Source organism: Haematobia irritans, chromosome 1 (assembly GCF_050003625.1).
Source record: "Haematobia irritans isolate KBUSLIRL chromosome 1, ASM5000362v1, whole genome shotgun sequence".
Classification (NCBI taxonomy): domain Eukaryota; kingdom Metazoa; phylum Arthropoda; class Insecta; order Diptera; family Muscidae; genus Haematobia; species Haematobia irritans.
The window spans coordinates 121,251,473-121,273,206 of NC_134397.1; the positions used below are offsets into that span (position 1 = coordinate 121,251,473).

Consider the following 21,734-nt stretch of genomic DNA (forward strand, 5'->3'; position numbering starts at 1 on the left):
GCTAATATTTTGGAAGAGACTAAGTTTGAATCAAACATATGGTTACCTTAAATAGATAAACATTTAAGTTGTTTAAGTGCCAGCGCCATTAATCATCTTATGAGTAAATTTGTTCGATTTTTTAATCATTATTAATTGTTAAAGAACCAACAAAATGTCTAGAGGCAAAATTCCGGAAGTGGCCGGATTAAAAAAACAATGCTTGGCATGACTTGTGATTTGTTTGATTTCGTAATTAAATTATTAAACAGATGATTCTAATTGATGATTTTATTTATTTAAAATAATTCTAAATTAACATTCTTTTAGGGGTTTGGGCTGCTACTTCGTATACGTACCTTCAGAACGAAATTGTTTATACACGCAAAGAAAAAAAACGTTTGGAAAACGTGTACTGAAAACGTTTTTCTTTTGTTGGAGTTTTTTGAATTCCTTCGAAAATTTTAAATTTTTATCACCAAAAAAAAAAATCGTTTCTTACAAAATTTTTATTTTTTCAATAAAAATAATTATTTTTGAACCAACAACACAGTCCATTTCGTTTATATCAAGCACTGTTCTTTTCTGACTTTAAGTCTTTAATAAACACATTTTACAGTTTCATAGTAAAAATTTAATATAATCGTATGTAATGTTGAACAACTTTTCGGAATCTTCCGAATATATCTGGAATATATGTAAAAAAAATTGTGTTCGGTCGAATCAGAGATCGAACCCAGGACCCTTGGCATGCAAGGCGGACGTAGCAACCACTGCTCCAAGGTACCCAATTAAATGTATGTTTCTGTTAAATAAAGTTTTTTTAATCGGCTCGTTGGCGCCGCAAGCTATGCTATATAAATATAACTTATATGGATAATTGTCTATTGATGACAATAACAGCTGCATAGTTCAGTGGATAGTGTGTTGGTTTACAAATTGTGTATAAACCTATGGGTTTATACTTAATATATTTGAACTCAATTTGTAACGGTTTCTTTGAATTAAGTTAACTTGAATTCTACAGTTTGAAAATTATTATTATTATCGTTAAGTTTGACAACGAATGTCATCAAAATGAATTTTTATGTACTAAAAGATAAAATATAAATCATTAGTTTTCTTTGTAGGTAGTGACCTACATTTTATCACTCTTGAATCAACCTTACACAAAACTGCATTTTATACTGGTGAGGAACATCAACCCTAATAAATCTGGTACCTTGAACTGATTTCACTTGGTTTTATTTTATCTCTTCTCTATCTCCTCCACTCGGGTAAACATACTTGTGTGGATTGAACTCCCTGAGAGATTCTATCCCACAAGTAACTCTTCTCATCTCCTCTTGCCCAGGAACTCCTTGCTCTGGTGAGATTAGCCGACCTCTGTAACCGAATATACAGTCCACAACAACAACAGGCAATCGGTCATATCGCTCCACTCGCTCAACTCCAACACCAGGGCGTTAGAGTGCCCCTTTTACCTGCAGGAGCCCCCTTACCTACAGCAAACCCCCAAAAATATTCAAATTGCATGATCCGCGGTTCGATTCTCTGTCCAGGCGAAAGGAAAAATTTAAAAAACATATAAAATCGAATAATTTTTTTTACATTGTTTGTATTACAGAAAAAGGTGCTAAGAACTAAAAAACCTCGTAGAAGTGAGAAAGATGTGAGAAAAAATGCAATTAGCCAGAAAATTTTGTTTTTTTGAGTTAGTCTTTATAAAATTGTTTTTACATCCTGGAAAAGAATAAACGTTTATAATAAAAAATATATACTTTTATTCCAAATAAACTTCCTTAAAGCAAAAGGCAAATGAGAATCGAACATTGTTTGTCTAAAATTTCGTTTGGGAGGAAATAATTAATTTTTTGCGTGTAGCTGATTTTGCGTTATTTTAGTTCATGAAAATTATTTGATTTTAGTCAAATTTTGCCAAATGTGAGAAAATTGTCCCTATTTTAACTATTTTTGGCTGACTTTAATGACTGAATAATACAAGTAAAGTACATAATTTTACTAAATTTGAAAATAGTTCATATTTTTACAAAATGGGTAAAGTTTACTTCATTTGCATTCATAAGTTTCTGAAATGAGTAAATTTTCCTTAAATTGTGTCTATTTTGAGCTTCATGTAACTCTGAAGACATTTTAACACATTCTATATCCAATTTCTTCCTTAAAAATATGAAATTTTCTTAAACAACTGTTATTAGTTTTGATACATTTTCTTCAATTTGACAAAAACTATAAACGTATTTGTGTCATGTTGCAATTGGTAAAATATTTTAGTTAAAAATTTCTAAAATAAGCCTACATTTTCTTTTATAGCAGGGTCATTTTTTTCTGCGTGTATTTAGGGATTGATTTGTAAATTTGAGCCCATACATTTAATATTGCATTAGGATTTCAAGTTCAAATGGTGTGGTTTTTGAAGTTAAATTTGAAAATTGTAGCATTACACGCAAAAAAAAAATCATTTTTTCCAAACGAAATTTTAGACAAACAAGGAAGTTTGTTTGGAAGAAAAGTATATACTTTTTGTGATAATCTTTGTTTCTTTTACAGGATGTAAAAACAATTTCATAAAGACTTTTCTGGCTAATTTCCACGAGTTTTTTTTAGATCTTAGCACCTCTTTCTGTAATACAAACAATGCAGAAGAAATTATTAGATTCTATAAATTTTGTAAATTCTACCTTTCGCCTGGATGGAAATTCGAATCGCGTACCATACAGTTTGTAAGCCAACACACTATCCACTGGGTTACGTAGCTGTTATTGTCATCAACAGACTATTATAGCTAATGCCATCAACGCACAAGCAACGTAAACAGCCAAGCAGTTATATTTATAAAGCATATTTTTCGACTCCCACACCCTCAAAAAAAATCGCTTCTCTAACATATGTACCAAACATATTTTGCAGGAAGCACATATATTATTGGATACCGCCGAAACATTAATATGTTTGTTTTATGTGACCATATTATATGTTTGGAAGCATTTTGAGTCCAAGAATAGTATATGCTTGGAAGAATTCCCCAAAGAAGATTATGTTCATTCCCTCACATAATTTTCACTTCCACGAAATTTTTGAGTTCTTCGCATCTTTTTCTGTAATACAAATATGCTGTTTTTTTTCAAATGTCTATTCTCTTGGTTCCGAATATCTATTCTCTTTATTCCGAATACTCATTCTACTATTCAAATTAAATAATATTTAGACTTAAGCATACCAAATTTTTGGCCTTATTATAAAACAGTTTTCCGAAACAACATACATTCACAGAAATTGCTCTCATTTCATTCTCTCGCTGTGTTATGTTGATATTTTTTATTCAACCCTCCCGGTTTCCATATCTATTTCTTTCTCTATACTAATTCTCTCTCACTCTCTGTCGCTCTCTGAATAAAGTATCACAACATATATATGTTTACTCGAAATTTGTAAATTTATATATGTTTACATTCACACATATTATTTTTATGAAACATTCATGCCCCAAACATAATATATTCTAACATATTAACATATGTGTCCCAAACATTTTGTGTTAGTTTAGGAACATTACATGTTTGCACTTAAATATATTGTCTTTAAAAATTGTGCCCGAAACACATTTTGTTTATATCGGAACATATGAAAAACATATTTTTCTAACAGTGCACGAACCGATGTAAAGAAAGTTAATTTGACAGAGACACACTTTTAGTTGGCCACCGTGGAGCAATGGTTAGCATGTCCGCCTTGCAAACAAAGGGTCATGGGTTCTATCCCTGCTTCGACTGAACACCAATTTCTTTTTACATATATTCCAAAAATGTTCGTAAGATTCCGAAATGATGTTCGACATCACATATAGTAGTATATGTAAATGTTTACTATAAAACTTTAAAATGTGTCTTATCAAAGACTTAAAGTCAGAAAAGAACATTGCTTGATATAAACGAAGTAGACTGCGTTTTTGGATCAATTGCAAAAATAACATTTTTGTATCAAAACATTTTTTTGGTGATAAAGTTTGAAATTTTCGATGAAATTCAAAAGCCTCTAACAAAAGAAAACGTTTTCGCTACACATTTCCAAACGTGTTAGATTTTTAGATGATTCGAGACCACACTTCGAAAAAGACCTTTAATCTATCAATATGGGTGCCATATAAAAAAATACTAATTGTAAAAATATTTAATGTCTTTATTATGTGCCAAAGAAAGAGAACCAGTAAATACGGCCGAAAGTACTGATTCTGAGACAAAGAAACGGAGAATTCAAGTAAGGATGTATTTAAGATGATTGTAGGAAATAAATTTTAAGTAACTGCTAGCAAAGTCCTTTAAAGCGTGTTAACGAAAACTAAAATACCCGAATTTCGACTCAACTTCAAGTAGAAGTTATGCTATGTTTCATGTAAAAGTCGTCTTTAAAATAAAGACATCTCCTAGTTTTGAAAGCATTTTTGCTTTGTTGTCAAAATGCAAAACGACAACAAACTTAAATACAATTTCATTAAATTTGAAGAATTTTTCTGAATTATTAAAGCAAATTTACTTTAGTCAAACAAAATTTTCTTTCATCTTAAGATACCCACTTGTAACTCGAATCACTTAATTATAAAGACGAAACGTCTTTTTTGAAAAAATTTATCGTCGTTTGGATAATGAAAATAACTTTTAATAGAGAAATGTGTCTCCTATACTAAGCAAAAATCGCATTCGTATTTCAAGGACAAGAAATCTTTGACATCACGACAATATTTTTTCAGTGTGGAGGGATTAAAATTGTCAGTTTAGACTTGATATTTATTTAAGTACAAGAAGTCCAATTGTGAGACTGTGTACCAAAGCATTGATTGATAAATATAAGCAACATTTGGCTCCTCTTAGATCTCAAGATTTAAAATTTTAAGCAAATCGAATTCATAAGCGTAGGAAGGCCTCTGGGGAGGGGGCTTAGACCCCCCAGAAAAATTTTAGCCCCCCCCAGAATTTGAAAACATATTTACGATTTTACATTTTTATAAAAATTAAACAAGTATATTCTCGTACAACGCACAAAGTTCCACTAAAGACTTTCATGCACAATCGAATTACTTGGGTTGTGGTAGAAGTCTGATATTTATGAAATAAAGCTGTGGTTGAACTTATGATTTAGTTGAATAAAAAATAGTAATTGATATTAAGACTATTCTTTCATAAATTAATATGCTGCAAAAAAGCGTCGCCAAAAAAGAAGTGAAAATGTTCTTTTTGGGTCTGGAAGTGGTAAAATTGGCGGAGAAGCGATGAATGTAATATGAACTTGTCATAGAACGAATGTCCACCGTTTCAACAACCGTTGCAATGAATTTGCATCACTTCTTAAGGTGTAATCCGAATTCAGTGTTTTGAATGTGAATTAAAAATTTTGTGATATTTTCCCAAATAAATAATTTTTATACTTTTTTATGATTTTTAATGCATTCTAACGCTTGTTTATAACGTTTTCCCTCGAATATTTTCAAATATTATCGATTTTTCTATAATGGATTTAGCATTTTTATGGCAAAATTTAAATAATTTGTACCATTTTATTTATTCTTACTCTTTTTTTAAACTATTTGAAAAAAGAAAACAAAAAATTACGCATTAAAATATAAGTGAAGACATTTTTGGAAGTGCTTTTTAAGTTGTGCCTTTAGAACAACTCCCAATTATTTGCTGGGAAATGTGTGGAACTACCCTACAGGAAATGGATCAACCACAGAACTGGTACAGGACTAGTCCCTGGTGTGTATGGACCAGTCCCAGTTCTGATCAAAACGTATGGAAGGGACCGTCCACTTTAACATGGGTTTGTCATTGACGGAGTAAACTTACATTTTAGGACGCATCTTGGACTCATCCCAAAGGACAATTTAGCAGGAGCAACCCATAAACAGGTCCTCAGGAACCAGTCTCGGACAAACTCTTAGAAATCTCTTTCAATTTGGGCTCCTAATTGAACCCGAAATGAAAAAAACTTTTGAAATATGTTGAACAAAAGGTTATTCTGATAATTTTATTTCACTAAATGTGAAAATTGCAACTAACTGGAGCACAGGTACCAGTTCTGTGATAGGTCCGTCAGTGGCAATTTGCAGCAATTTCCCCATAGGGTACTTTTAGTTGCTTTATTATAAATTGATTGTCGAGTTATTTTGATGTCTATTTTTATTCAATTTTATGAAATAAAAAATTAGTTGAACCTATAAGTTCAGTCTATAAAGTTTTAGCTAGGGGGGCTATAGCCCCCCCTAGGAAAATTGTCTAGCTACGCTAATGATCGAATTCATGCCCTCATAAATTGAAATCGGTCTATATGAGGGCTATATCGGAACATAGCCCGACAGGCAGTGAGACCTCTCAAAAATGGTCGCCTAAGTTTTGTCCACATTTGGGAGTTGTCCACTTATGAGTGGTTAGCTTTAATGTGTTAAAATAGCAACTGTACACTTTTGAGATTGGCCAAATTTAAGAGTTTTGATTGTATACCAAAGATAGTTCAGCTCTTTATGGACTTTAATTATACTTCCAATTTCATGATAACCATATAAAATTAGCGGTGTTTGTATGCTTCAGAGGTTAAATCAGTGTACTTGTTTATATTTGGAGCTATATCGCAATATGGGCGTGTATAGCCCAATTTCGAACGTTTTCTGCCTGCAGACGTTTTCTGCCTGACGCATGGACATAGTTATATATAAAAAGATATGTTATTTCGATGTGTTACAAAGGGAATGACAAACTTATAATAGCCCTATCACCAACCTATGATGGTTGGTATAATTAATTGATCCAATTAAAACTGTAAATGACGCAATTAAAGGGTGATACGATCAAAATTTGGTCAAGGGAAAACGCGTGTAAATCGGTGAAATAGTTTATTTAAAAAATCAAATTAAATTTCTTTTTCAAGTTCAATTAGTATAAAATTCAGGAAAAATATTCAGTTAGGCTTTCGCTTTTGCAAATCCGAATTGCCGGGCCTCACGCTTGACACCTGCCATCAGATTTTGTACAACCTTGTCCACCTTCTTCGCCGCAGAAAGCCAGTTTGCCTTGAACTGCTGCTCGTCCTTAGCAGTTTTTTTGGTCTTCTTTAGGTTCCGCTTGACAATAGCCCAGTATTTCTCAATTGGGCGGAGCTCTGGCGTGTTGGGAGGGTTCTTGTCCTTGGGAACCACCTGCACGTTGTTGGCGGCGTATCACTCCATGGCGTTTTTACCGTAATGGCAAGATGCCAAATCCGGCCAAAACAGTACGGAACAACCGTGTTTCTTCAGGAAAGGCAGCAGACGTTTATTCAAACACTCTTTCACGTAAATTTCTTGGTTGACAGTCCCGGAAGCTATGAAAATGCTGCTTTTCAAGATATTTCTTTGCGAACTTTGACAGTTTTATGTGCTTGAAAATATCTGCTACCTTTCCCCTTCCTTTTGCCGTATAAAACTCCTGTCCCGGAAGCTGCTTGTAGTCGGCTTTGACGTAGGTTTCGTCGTCCATTACCACGCAGTCAAACTTCGTCAGCATCGTCGTGTACAGCCTCCGGGATCGCGCTTTGGCCGTCGTATTTTGTTTATCATCGCGATTTGGAGTCACTACCTTCTTGTAAGTCGATAGTCCGGCTCGTTTTTTGGCTCGATGCACGGTTGTAGACGATACACCCAGCTTATTTGCGGCATCTCGGAGAGAGAGGTTAGGGTTTCGCTTGAAACTACCGGCAACTCTCTTTGCCGATCCAGACTTCCTGGCTGTCGACAAACGTTCCCCAAACACTTTAATTACATTTGTAACGGTTGATTTGGCAACTTTTAGCGATTTTGCCAGCTTTGCGTGCGAGTAGCTCGGATTTTCGCGATGCGCGAGCAAAATTTTGATACGCTGCTCTTCTGGCTTGGACGGCATTTTGACAACTGAAGAGTGAATTCCAAAATCAAAATAGGACCAACATTCTACACACACACACCTTCAAAATGAGGGGTGTTCAGGTTTTTTAAATGCAAAATTGAGAGAAATACGTCAAGTTTATATTGACCAAATTTTGACCGTATCACCCTTTAATTAATTGATCCAATTAAAAATGTAATTGACGCAATTAATTTTTATGGCTGGTCTATGATTTAATTAAACAATTAAAATTAATATTAAAATTTATATACTTAATTGATAAGTTTATCAAAATCAATTTGTTTTTTATGGGAAACCAAAATAACTCAAGTCGTCTCTTGCAGAAACTCTCTGTTCTAACATAGCGTTACTTTAGTGGACATTGAGAGAAATGTCAATAGTGTTACTCCACATACACAAATGTTTTCTTTGCAAAGATTATCATTTTTTGCATCAACTTTACTTAATTTTAAAAACTAATTACGCATGTTAAAGCACATTTCTAGTTTTTCTATCACTGTAGACCTAAAGTCAGTTTTGTTTATGATGACTGGATGCATTGGGCAAATCACTAACGATATACGTTGCAGGTACATAGTCGAAAACTTCTCCAAGGCGATATTTCATTACGGATTCTGCAGTTGATGATATGGTTGGCCGTAATACTTCATAGAATTCTTTCCAATTGTCATTGAATTGTTTGTTTAAATTTTCTTCAAGATCTTTTTGGCCTTTGAAAAGATTTGTCATATATATATTGAGTCCTTTAATATCAGTGATCTCCAGATGGAGTTCCTCCAAATGCGTGAAAGTATGACAGTATCTATCGTACAACTTAAATTTCATCATTACTTTTGCTATCAAATGTTCTGAAAAGATATGAGAATAAGAGTGATAAATTAATAATACATATTATTAACATATGACCAAAGAATTTCGAAGGACACAATACCGTATTTGTGCCAGATGACAAATTCCGTTGATATAACCGTTAAAATGGTGATATTACCCAGCAAAAACTCCTATTAAAGGGTGATACGGTCAAAATTTGGTCAATATAAACTTGACGTATTTCTTTCAATTTTGCATTTAAGAAACCTTAACACCCCTCATTTTGAAGGTGTGTATGTGTAGAATGTTGCTCCTATTTTGATTTTGGAATTCACTCTTCAGTTGTCAAAATGCCGTCCAAGCAAGAAGAGCAGCGTATCAAAATTTTGCGCGCATCGCGAAAATCCGAGCTACTCGCACGCAAAGCTGGCAAAATCGCTAAAAGTTGCCAAATCAACCGTTACAAATGTTATTAAAGTTTTTGGTGAACGTTTGTCGACAGCCAGGAAGTCTGGATCGGGGGGAAATCGAAAATCGGAAGCCGCTGAGACGACAAAGAGAGTTGCTGGTAGTTTCAAGCGAACCCCTAACCTCTCTCTCCGAGATGCCGCAAATAAGCTGGGTGTATCGTCTACAACCGTGTATCGAGCCAAAAAACGAGCCGGACTATCGACTTACAAGAAGGTAGTGACTCCAAATCGCGATGATAAACAAAATACGACGGCCAAAGCGCGATCCCGGAGGCTGTACACGACGATGCTGACGAAGTTTGTAATGGAATGGACGACGAAACCTACGTCAAAGCCGACTACAAGCAGCTTCCGGGACAGGAGTTTTATTCGGCAAAAGGAAGGGGAAAGGTAGCAGATATTTTCAAGCACAAAACTGTCAAAGTTCGCAAAGAAATATCAGGTTTGGCAAGCCATCTGTACCTGTGGCTTGAAAAGCAGCATTTTCATAGCTTTGAGTGTGTTTGAATAAACGTCTGCTGCCTTTCCTGAAGAAACACGGTTGTTCCGTACTGTTTTGGCCGGATTTGGAATCTTGCCATTACGGTAAAAAGGCCATGGAATGGTACGCCGCCAACAGCGTGCAGGTGGTTCCCAAGGACAAGAACCCTCCCAACATGCCAGAGCTCCGCCCAATTGAGAAATACTGGGCTATTGTCAAGCGGAACCTAAAGAAGACCAAAAAAATTGCTAAGGACGAGCAGCAGTTCAAGGAAAACTGGCTTTCTGCGGCGAAGAAGGTGGACAAGGTGGCTGTACAAAATCTGATGGCAGGTGTCAAGCGTGAGGCCCGGCAATTCGGATTTGGAAAAGCGAAAGCCTAACTGAATATTTTCCTGAATTTTATACTAATTGAACTCGAAAAAGAAATTTAATTTGATTTTTTAAATAAACGATTTCACCGATTTACACGCGTTTTCCCTTGACCAAATTTTGACCGTATCACCCTTTACCAGGTATGAGTATAGGAAAGTCTGCGCAAAATTTTGTAACCACTTCGTCATAGGTATACATACAATATTACTTCTACACGGGCATGATATTAAAGGAAAGTAATTCGGTGCATGTTTACCAGCAGCCGAAAACTAAGCACTTCGTTGCAAACATATAAGCTCTTCAAAAATATTATAACTGCACAAATAAACTCTTACAGTTAAGTTTTGTATTCTTGTCCTTTTTGTACCTATCTCTTGCCCTGTTTATATTTATGGAAAATAATTTTTACATGAAAAATCTCCTGTTGTTGTGTAATCCAACGCGTTGACTCTACGGCATGGATCTATTCGATGATTTAATTTTTCAGTATAAATGATAATATTATACAACTGATATTTATTGTGAATGCTAACCCATTATTTCAACCGTCGAACTGAACGGACGTTTTTTTAAAAGCGGATTATTTCATCGTTATAAGTACTTATTACGAATTTCAAGTGTGGTGGTAAATTAAGTCACAATGCAGCGAAATTCAAAATCATCCACTGGGTTGCTAACTTCAGGGCTCAGTGGACGAGATCTTCACTGCATTGCATGAAGTATTCAGTTTTATTGAAAGCTCACTATCTTTCAATGAATACACAATTGTGGCTTTTCTAGCTATCGAAGGGGCATTAAATAACGTCTATCCGAGCTCGATATTAGATGGATTGACAACTCTGAATGTTGGCCAAGAAATAATGAGGCTGTTAGACGAACTTCTAACGGATCGACATATTTCAGCCACACTAGGACAAGCAAACATACAAAGGTATATGAACAGAGGCACGCCCCAAGGAGGAGTTCTATAACCTTTTCAGGGGAATGATGCTATAAATAACCTTTTCCCTAGAAAAAGAAAGAATAAAAGTGGTGGCATATGCAGATGATGTGCCTCTAGTAGTCAGGGGAAAATTCCCATCCACAATTAGGGACATTATACAAGAAGCTTTTCGTGAGACTGGGAAATGGGCGAAAGAGAATGGTCTTGGGGTAAATACTGCAAAGACAGAACATGTCATGTGCTACACTGATGTATCCAAATTGGATGGACAAGTGAGTTTTGGAGTATATTCGAAATATCTGGAACTTCGAATAGCAAAAATATTACTTAATCACTGTAGTGTTTTTCAGGCTGAAATATTAGCAATAAGAGAGGTGGGAAATTGGCTGAGAAGTAATGTTCCAACAAATGTTGGCATTAACATCCCAGCAAAAAAAAAAATGGAAGTTCTTCAAAAGGCACAACTTTAAAAGCACTTCCAGAAGATGTACTCCCAATGATGTTCTTTATTTTAACTACCCAGGAACCCAGCAAAAAATTTTGGAAGTTCTTGTCAAGGCACAACTTTAAAAGAACTTCCAAAAATGCTCTCCCAGAGATGCTCTTTATTTTAACTGCACAGGAAGTTCATTTGAGTCAATTTCGTTATAAGTCGCTTTTTTATATTTTTAATGGGAAATTTATTTTTTTTTGTGTTTCGAATAGGTTAGAAACAGATTAAGAATTAACAAGTATATACGGCCGTAAGTTCGGCCAGGCCGAAGCTTATGTACCCTCCATCATGGATTGCGTAGAAACTTCTTCTAAACACTGCCATCCACAATCGAATTACTTAAGTTGCGGTAACGCTTGCCGATGGCAAGGTATCTTAAAACCTCCTAACACCATCTTCTAAATTGTATGTAAGTCCATGCGTGGTATATATTAAATCAAAAACAAAAAAGATCGATCCAATACGTATATAATTCAGTTTGACAAAGTAGACATACAATTTTGACAACATTTTCTACAGAAATAAAATTTTAACAAAATTTTCTATAGAAATAAAATTTTCACAAAATTTTCTATAGAAATAAACTTTTGACAAAATTTTCTATAGAAATAAAATCTTGGAAGATTATTTTTGGCTCGAGTGGCAACCATGATTATGAACCGAATAAAATTTTAACAAAATTTTCTCTAGAAATAAAATTTTGACAAAATTTTCTATAGAAATAAAATTTTGACAAAATTTTCTATAGAAATAAAATTTTGACAAAATTTTCTATAGAAATAAAATTTTGGTAGACTATTTTTGGCTCTAGTGGCAACCATGATTATGAACCGATATGGACCAATTTTTGTGTGATTGGACCAATTTTGGTATGGTGGTTAGCGACCATATACTAACATCATGTTCCTAATTTGAACCGGATCGGATGAATTTTGCTCCTCCAAGAGGCTCCGGAGGTCAAATCTGGAGAACGTTTTATATGGGGGCTATATATAATTATGGACCGATATGGACCAATTCTGGCACGCTTGTTAAAGATCATATACTAACACCATGTTCCAAATTACATCCGGATTGGATGAAATTTGCTTCTCTTGGAGACTTCGCAAGCCAAATCTGGGAATCGGTTTATATGGGGGCTATATATAATTATGAACCGATGTGGACCAATTTTTGCATGGTTGTTAGAGACCATATACCAATATCATGTCAGGCGGATCGGATGAAATTTGCTTCTCTTTGAGGCTCCGGAACCCAAATCTGGAGATCGGTTTATATGGGCGCTATATATTGTTAGAGACCATATACCAACACCATGTACCAAATTTCAGCCGGATCGGATGCAACTTGCTTCTCTTTGAGGCTTCGCAAGCCAAATCTGGAGATCGGTTTATATGGAGTCTATATATAATTAAGGACCGATGTGGACCAATTTTTGCATGATTGTTAGAGACCATATACCAACACCATGTACCAAATTTCAGCCGGATCGGATGAAATATGCTTCTCTTAGAGGCTCCACAAGCCAAATCTGGGGATCGGTTTATATGGGGGCTATATATAATTAAGTACTGATATGGACCAATTTTCGCATGGTTGTTAGAGACCATATACCAACATCATGTACCAAATTTCAGCCGGATCGGATGAAATTTTCTTCTCGTTGAGGCTCCGCAAGCCAAATCTGGGGATCCGTTTATATGGGGGCTATATATAATTATGGACCGATGTGAACGAATTTTTGCATGGTTGTTAGAGACCATATACCAACACCATGTGCCAAATTTCAGCCGGATCGGATGAAATTCGCTTCTCTTTTAGGCTCCGCAAGCCAAATCTGGGGATCGGTTTATATGGGGGCTATATATAATTATGGACCGATGTGAACGAATTTTTGCATGGTTGTTAGAGACCATATACCAAATTTCAGCCGGATCGGATGAAATATGCTTCTGTTAGAGGCTCCACAAGCCAAATCTGAGGGTCCCTTTATATGGGGGCTATACGTAAAAGTGGACCGATATGGCCCATTTTCAATACCATCTGACCTACATCGATATCAACTAATTGTGCCAAGTTTCAAGTCGATAGCTTGTTTCGTTCGGAAGTTAGCGTGATTTCAACAGACGGACGGACGGACGGACATGCTTCGGTCGACTCAGAATTTCACCACGACCCAGAATATATATACTTTATGGGGTCTTAGAGCAATATTTCGATGTGTTACAAACGGAATGACAAAGTTAATATACCCCATCCTATGATGGAGGGTATAATAAAATGGTAAAAATTATTTAAATTTAGCCGAAAAAATGCTAAAGCCTTTGTAGAAAAATTTCGAATTTTTTAAAATATTTGATCACAAAAGTTCCAGACAAGCGTTATAATGCATTAAAAATCATAAAAAAATTTTAAAATTATTTATTTGTCAAAATATCACAAAATTTCTTAATTCGCATCAAAAGCACTGAATTCGCCTCACACCTTAAGAAGTGATTCAAATTCAGTGCAGCGGCTGTTGAAATGGTGGACATCCGTCCTATGACATGCCCATGTTAAATTCATCGCTTCTGCGTCAATTTGGCACCACTTCCGGATCCAAAAAGAACATTTGCACTACTTTTTTTGCTGGGAAGTTCATTTAATTCAATTTTTATAACATGCTTTTTTCATGTTTTTAATGCGTAATTTTAACTTTTTTGGTTTCAAATTGGTTATAAACAGTTTAAGAATTCATAAAATGGTACAAATTATTTAAATTTTGTCGAAAAAAATGCTAAATCCAATCTGAAAAAATTGTGAATTTTTGAAAATATTTGAGGTCAAACGTTTCCGACAAGCGTTAGAATCCATTAAAAATTATAAAAAATTATAAAAATTATTTATTTGACAAAATATCACAGAATTTTTTAATTTACACCCAAAACATTAAATTCGTATCACACCTTAAGAAGTGATGCAAATTCAGTGCACCGGCTGTTAAAATGGAGGACTTCCGTCCTATAACAAGCCCATGTTAAATTCATCGCTTCTGCGTCGATTTTGCACCACTTCCGGATCCAAAAAGAACATTTTCATTACTTTTTTGGCGACGCTTTTTTGCTGGGATATAGATAGTCAACCTGCAATAAAATCCTTGGATTCTGTGTTCCTTAACTCGAAAACGGCCATCGACTGCCACAAATCTCACAACAAGATGACTGAGCAGTACAATATTCACCTAATATGAGTATGGCCAGGAATATACCGGGGAACTGCGAAGCGGATGAGTTAGCAAGGCTAGGAACTATCTTACATATTGCAGGGGAACGAGAATCTGTTGGAATGCTCTTACTGCGTGAGAAGGCTGTTATGATGGCAAATGTTCGATGGGAGAATTGCAAGGGTTGTAACGACGCCAAGCAAATATGTCCTCATTTAAACTTAAACCGCACACTAGATATGCTAGTGTTCTCTATATCGGGTCGCTGCCTGATTTTGCAAAAACTATTGGCGTGAAGTATAATGACTACTGTATGAACTGTCTTGATGCGGAGGAAAAGGAATCAATTAAACACCTCTTGTGTGAGTGTCCTGCATTTTGCGTAAGGCGTAAACGAATTTTAGGGGCGTATAGCTTTAGATTACTGGCGGACCTGAAAACGTTAACTTAAGCAGTCTGCTAATGTTTTTGGAACAATCTGGTTGGTAATGCAGAGAAGAAGTATGATCACCCCAAAGCAAAATGTTATTTTTGGACGGTGAACAGGAACAAACATATGCATGGTTGCCGAACAAACATGCTTTAATAATGTTCCCGTTCAAAAATAACATTTTGCTCTTGAAAATTGTTTGAGGTGATCGTATTCCTTGTCTGGGTGTGGGATTTCCACATCATCCTCAGTTCCTTGTAATGGGCGATCTACTCATTTCAATTACACAGCACCACTCAGAACTTCCAAACAAAAAGTCACTTATCCCAGTACTCGCACGCAGAGAAGGAATATGGTCACCTCAAACATGTTTTAAGAGCAAATGTTATTTTTGTATGGTGACCATGTAACATGTTTGTCACTAAAATGTTGTTTTCTCGTCAAATATAACCTGCTTGCCGAAATCAGATACATGATTTCCGAGAAAATAACATGGTTTCGAAAACCATGTTACAGGGTCACAACCCAAAAATAACATTTTGCTATTAAAACATGTTTGAGGTGATCATATTCGCGATGGGAGGAGGAAAGTAATTTCTGAATTTTACCGTTCGTTTTTTTATGAGCCTCTATTGTTTTTTTTCGCAAAATTCGATTTTGAGCATTTTTTTTTGCAATTTTCTTCTATTATTCGCATAGTCATAGCTCGAAAAATGCAGTGAAGTTTGTTTTAATTGTTTTGTAAAATTTTCGATAGTTCAATAGCTGTAGTCGAAAAACGGAAAAATCGTTGAAAAAAAGTATTTATTCGACATTTTTGCGGTTTTGAGCATGAAGAAATTTTTCCGACTTTTTATAATCAGCATTTTTGTTGGCCCAGCCAAGAGCTATAACTTAAAAAACTTCACAGCATTTCTCATCCAATGCGTCCAAGTACGCCACTGCAGTATATTGTCGTCGGAAATCGATTTACTAGAGATTTAATGCCATGTTATGACCTTCAATGGCCGTAAGCTGTCTCCTTTGTACAAAGTACATTTAACGTACTTTAGTACATATAATTATATAATGGCTTATTTACTAGCTTGACTTCGGTCCTCATATTGAGGAATCTGTGAATAAGGTTAAGGGTGTTTTGGGTTTCATTAAGAGATGGTCCAAGGAATTTGTTGATCCTTATTTGACGAAAAGGCTCTTTACGACTCTGGTTAGGCCGATATTGGAGTATGCGTGTGTTGTCTGGTCACCAAGTTAAAGGTTAAGGTTAAAGTGGCAGCCCGATTAAATTTCAGGATCACTTAGACTATTCAGTCCATTGTGATATGCTAACTGGTCACCAAGTTATCGCTATTCTATTGATCGTTTTGAATCTGTCCAGAAGAATTTTCTTATTTTTGCTTTGAGAGGGCTAGGCTGGAATAATTTATTTGACTTGCCTCCTTATTCTAGCCGTCTTTTATTAATTGATCTTCCTTCTCTTGAGCGTGGAAGGATCATGCATGGTATTGTATTTCTCACTAATCTTATTAATGGAGATATTGATTCAAACTACCTAACCTCGAAATTTTGCTATAATGTTCCTAATCGTTTAACAAGGAACTTTGTACTCTTAAAGATCGACTTTTGTAGACATAACTATGAATTATTTAATCCGTTTAACGTTTTGTGTAGAAACTATAACTCGGGGTATACATTGCTCTCGTTATCTGAATCGATTCCAGCCATAAAGGAAACTATACTTAAGTTGGACAATAAGGTTGCTGAACCAAGGGTTGTTGCCTTCTAATTTTTCAGGTAGATTGCTTTACATTTGAGTATGACTGCGGAAGTCCCTATTGTCTTGCGGTGGCCCCTACTGACCTAAAGGCTCAGGGGGTCCTTTCTGACCAATTTTCAAACACACGATGCGCTCATACTCTGACATCTGAAATTTTTAGCCTTGTTTGGCTCAGCGTGGTATTGGGGTCCCTTCTGACCTATCTGTTGATATATGTTGAACCTTTATTGAGTTCCACGGAGCCCCTACTGACCCATCTCGAATAACTAACTTAGAAGTCCCTTCTGACTCGCTGTGGTCCTTTTTTTTATAGAATTGTATTTAATTGAATTGAAATGTTATATTTTGTAATGTCCCGGCTGCTATTAGCCGTGTAAATAAATAAATAAATTACAGATATTTTATGATATTATAAAAACTTAGAAATGGTATCCAGAATGCTTGGGAAGGGAACTGTTTCGGATTTGACCATCTCATCAGTTCCTTTTTTCTGACAATCTACTCATGTGACTTTTGATTTTATTACAAAACTTACCAATATCAAGTTCCAATTTGCCATCTGTATTCAAATCCAATTGTACAATTTTCCCCTTCATTTTGTAGTTTGATTTGATGGTGAATTTTGGTACCTTCAATTTGGTTGTAAAAACCAATTTCTTAGTATCATAACTAAAATTTTAATGTTATATAATATGTGGAAATTTTAAAATGAATTTTTTTAAGATTGCTTACCTTGGTTCTTCCATGTGAACACTACTTAAGCCTTTTATTTCAACATCCTTTAAATCAACATCAATGGCTAATGGACTTTTAGAATTCTCAATTTTTACTTCGTTGATATGAAGTGGATCCAAAGCACCAGCAGATTTTAAACCCGGTACACCTACGGGCACGGGGGCGATTTATTAAAATACATTATTTTATAGTTTAGATTAATTATTTAAAATAAACATTAAAAATAATAAATGAATAAAATGTTTGAAAAACAGGTGTAACAAACGTTGTATCTCTAAGAAAAGTTAACATTTTTACCAACCCAAAAATACGTTCGTTGTAAAATTTTAAATAAGTACATTTTTATTCTAAACTACACTCGTTCACATTTGCAAAATGAATGTTTCGTGGTAAAAGTGTAATATACAGCGAAATCTCTCAAACTTGTATACTCGGATAAACGGACGCCTCCCAAATGTGACAAGTTATATTCTTGAAAATTATGTAACTGATTTCTGCAAGCATGTTATGTTTGGCTAGAAAAAACGTTATTGCGACAAACATGTTACATGGTCACTAGAGCTCGATCGAAGCGGTTTTTTTGCCGAAGGCGATGTTGGGCAGAAAAGCAATAATCGGCCGAAGCCGATTGTTTTCCTCAAATTTGTAATTAAAGAAATTTGGTGTGTTTTAGTTCAATATTTATACCCTGCGCCACACTGTGGAACAGGGTATTATAAGTTAGTGCATATGTTTGTAACACCCAGAAGGAGACGAGATAGACACATGGTGTCTTTGGCAATAATGCTCAGGGTGGGTCCCTGGGTCGATATAACCATGTCCGTCTGTCCGTCTGTCCGTCCGTCCGTCTGTCTGTGAACACATTTTTGTGATCAAAGTCTAGGTCGCAATTTAAGCCCAATCGCCTTCAAATTTGGCACATGTTCCTAATTTGGGTCAGAATAGAACCCTGTTGATTTTGGAAGAAATCGGTTCAGATTTAGATATATCTCCCAAATATATCTTTCGCCCGATATGCACTAATATGGACCCAGCAGCCAGAGTTTTATACCGATTTGCTTGAAATTTTGTAAAAACATAACACTTAGTCGTATAGTCAAGTGTGCAAAATTTGATTGAAATCGGTTCAGATTTAGATATAGCTCCCATATATATCTTTCGCCCGATATGGACTAATATGGTCCTAAAAGCCAGAGTTTTGGCCCAATTTGGTTGAAATTTTGCACAGGGAGTAGATTTAGCATTGTAGCTATGTGTGCCAAATTTGGTTGAAATCGGTTCAGATTTAGATATAGCTCCCATATATATCTTTCGCCCGATATGGACTAATATGGTTCTAATAGCCAGAGTTTTGGGCCCAATTTGGTTGAAATTTTGCACAGGGAGTAGAATTAGCATTGTAGCTATGCGTGCTAAATTTGATTGAAATCGGTTCAGATTTATATATAGCTCCCATATATATCTTTCGCCCGATATGGACTAATATGGTTCTAATAGCCAGAGTTTTAGGCCCAATTTGGTTGAAATTTTGCACAGGGAGTAGAATTAGCATTGTAGCTATCCGTGCTAAATTTGATTGAAATCGGTTGAGATTTAGATATAGCTCCCATATATATCTTTCGCCCGATATGGACTAATACGGTCCCAGAAGCCAGAGTTTTAACCCAATTTCATTGAAATTTTGCAATAGTAGTACAATTAGTAGTGTAGTCAAGTGTGCAAAATTTTATTGAAATCGGTTCAGATTTAGATATAGCTCCCATATATATCGTTCGCCCGATTTACACTCATATGACCACAGTGGCCAATATTTTACTCCAATTTAATTGAAATTTTGCACAGGGAGTAGAATTAGCTTTGTAACTATGTGTGCCAAATTTGGTTGAAATCTGTTCAGATTTAGATATAGCTCCCAAATATATGTTTTTCTGATTTCGACAAAAATGGTAAAAATACCAAAATTTTCCTTGTAAAAGCGCCACTGCTTAGTCGAAAAGTTGTAAAAAGACTCTAATTTTCCTAAACTTCAAATTGCTTTAGATTTAAATGTTTCCCATATTCTTTTACTAACATTGTGTTCCACCCTAGTGCATTAGGCATTAGCGTAGCTAGACAATTTTCCTAGGGGGTGCTATAGCCCCCCTAGCTAAAAATGTATAGACTGAACTTATAGGTTCAATTAATGTTTTATTTCATAAAATTGAATAAAAAATTAGACATCAAAATAACTCGTCAATTAATTTATAATAAAGCAACTAAAAGTAGTTCCACACTTTTCCCAGCAAAAAAATTATGCGTTGTTCTAAAGGCACAACTTTAAAAGTACTTCCAAAAATGTCCTCAATTATTTTAACTACACAGGAAGTTTTTTTAATTGATTTTTTTCATATTTTAATGTGTAATTTTTTGTTTTTTTTTTCAAATAGTTTAAAAAAAGAGTAAGAATAAATAAATTGGTACAAATTATTCAAATTTTGCCACAAAACTGCTAAATTCATTATAGAAAAATCGATATCAAAAAATTTTTTAATTCACATTCAAAACACTGAATTCAGATCACACCTTAAGAAGTGATGCAAATTCATTGCAACGGCTGTTGAAACGGTGGACATTTGTCCTATGACAAGCTCATATTACATTCATTGCTTCTCCGCCAATTTTGCACCACTTCTAGACCCAAAAAGAACATTTTCACTACTTTTTGGCGACGCTTTTCCGCAGCATTATTAAGATATTAATTTATGAAAAATAGTTTTAATATCAATTACTATTTTTTTAATTAAATTGACTAAACTAAATCAATCATAAGTTCAACCACAGCTTTATTTCATAAATATCTGACTTCAAACATTGCCATCGGCAACTGCTACCACAACCCAAGTAATTCGATTGTTCATGGAAGTCTTTAGCGGAACTTTGTGCGATTGTATACACTTGTTTAATTTTTATAAAAATTAAAAAAAAAAAAACTATTGACATTTATTGAAAAATGGAAAATCATAAATAGAGTTTCAAATTCTGGGGGGGGGCTAAAATTTTTCTGGGGGGGTCTAAGACACCTCCCCAGAGGCCTTCCTACGCTTATGGCATTAGGTTAGGTTAGGTGGCAGCCCGAAGTATCAGGCTCACTTAGACTATTCAGTCCATTGTGATACCACATTGGTGAACTTCTCTCTTATCACTGAGTGATGCCCGATTCGATGTTAAGCTCAATTACAAGGGACCTCCTTTTTATAGCCGAGTCCGAACGGCGTTCCACATTGCAGTGAAACCACTTAGAGAAGCTTTGAAACCCTCAGAAATGTCACAGCATTACTGAAGTGGGATAATCCCCCGCTGAAAAACTTGTTGATGTTCGGTCGAAGCAGGAATCGAAGCAGGAACCATTGTACCACGGTGTCTCCCCATTAGCCGACTTAAATTTTGAGTCTATAGATTTTGTAGAAGTCTATCAAATTCTGTCCAGATCGAGTGATATTTAAATGTATGTATTTGGGACAAACCTTTATATATAGCCCCCAACACATTTGATGGATGTGATATGGTATCGAAAATTTAGATCTACAAAGTGGTGCAGGGTATAATATAGTCGGCCCCGCCCGACTTTAGACTTTCCGTACTTGTTTTTTTTTTCAACAAAGGCATAAAAAACAATAAAGAAATTTAGACCAATTGTCTACTATTGTCAAGAAATTAAATTATGACATAATATTAACTGATAATATTAATAGATAACCGTCATAATATTAACAGATACAAACAATGTGGAACGCCGCTCGGACTCGGCTATAAAAAGTAGATCCCTTGTCATTGAGCTTCACATAGAATCGGGCAGCACTCAGTGGTAAGAGAGAAGTTCATCACTGTGGTATCACAATGGACTGGGTAGGTGAGCCTGAAATATCGGGTTGCGACTATACCTAACCTAACCATACTGCGATGATAGACCAGAGCAGTTCCGGAAGTGCACCCATTCCAGGCACCCGTTACAACTCACCGAAAGCTAACGGTGGAGAATTTGATTTCGGCAGACTGAAAATTACCATGGTCCGGGTACCATTTCCCCTATCCCGACTCAATTCAGTGCTGAAGGCCGTGTGTGTCTTTAT

At 35.4% G+C, this 21,734-nt stretch overlaps 1 protein-coding gene across 1 annotated transcript; it reads right to left on the minus strand.

Moving 5' to 3' along the window:
- Window positions 1-8,229: 8,229 nt before the first annotated feature.
- LOC142231360 (circadian clock-controlled protein daywake-like) lies at window positions 8,230-21,671 on the minus strand. The gene is made up of 4 exons (XM_075301974.1): window positions 21,623-21,671; window positions 17,623-17,773; window positions 17,426-17,559; window positions 8,230-8,758 (listed from the first exon to the last, which is right to left on the minus strand). Exons 1-4 carry the CDS (start codon window positions 21,669-21,671, stop codon window positions 8,421-8,423), a joined length of 672 nt encoding a protein of 223 aa, XP_075158089.1. The 3' UTR covers window positions 8,230-8,420.
- Between the last annotated feature and the right edge of the window lie 63 nt (window positions 21,672-21,734).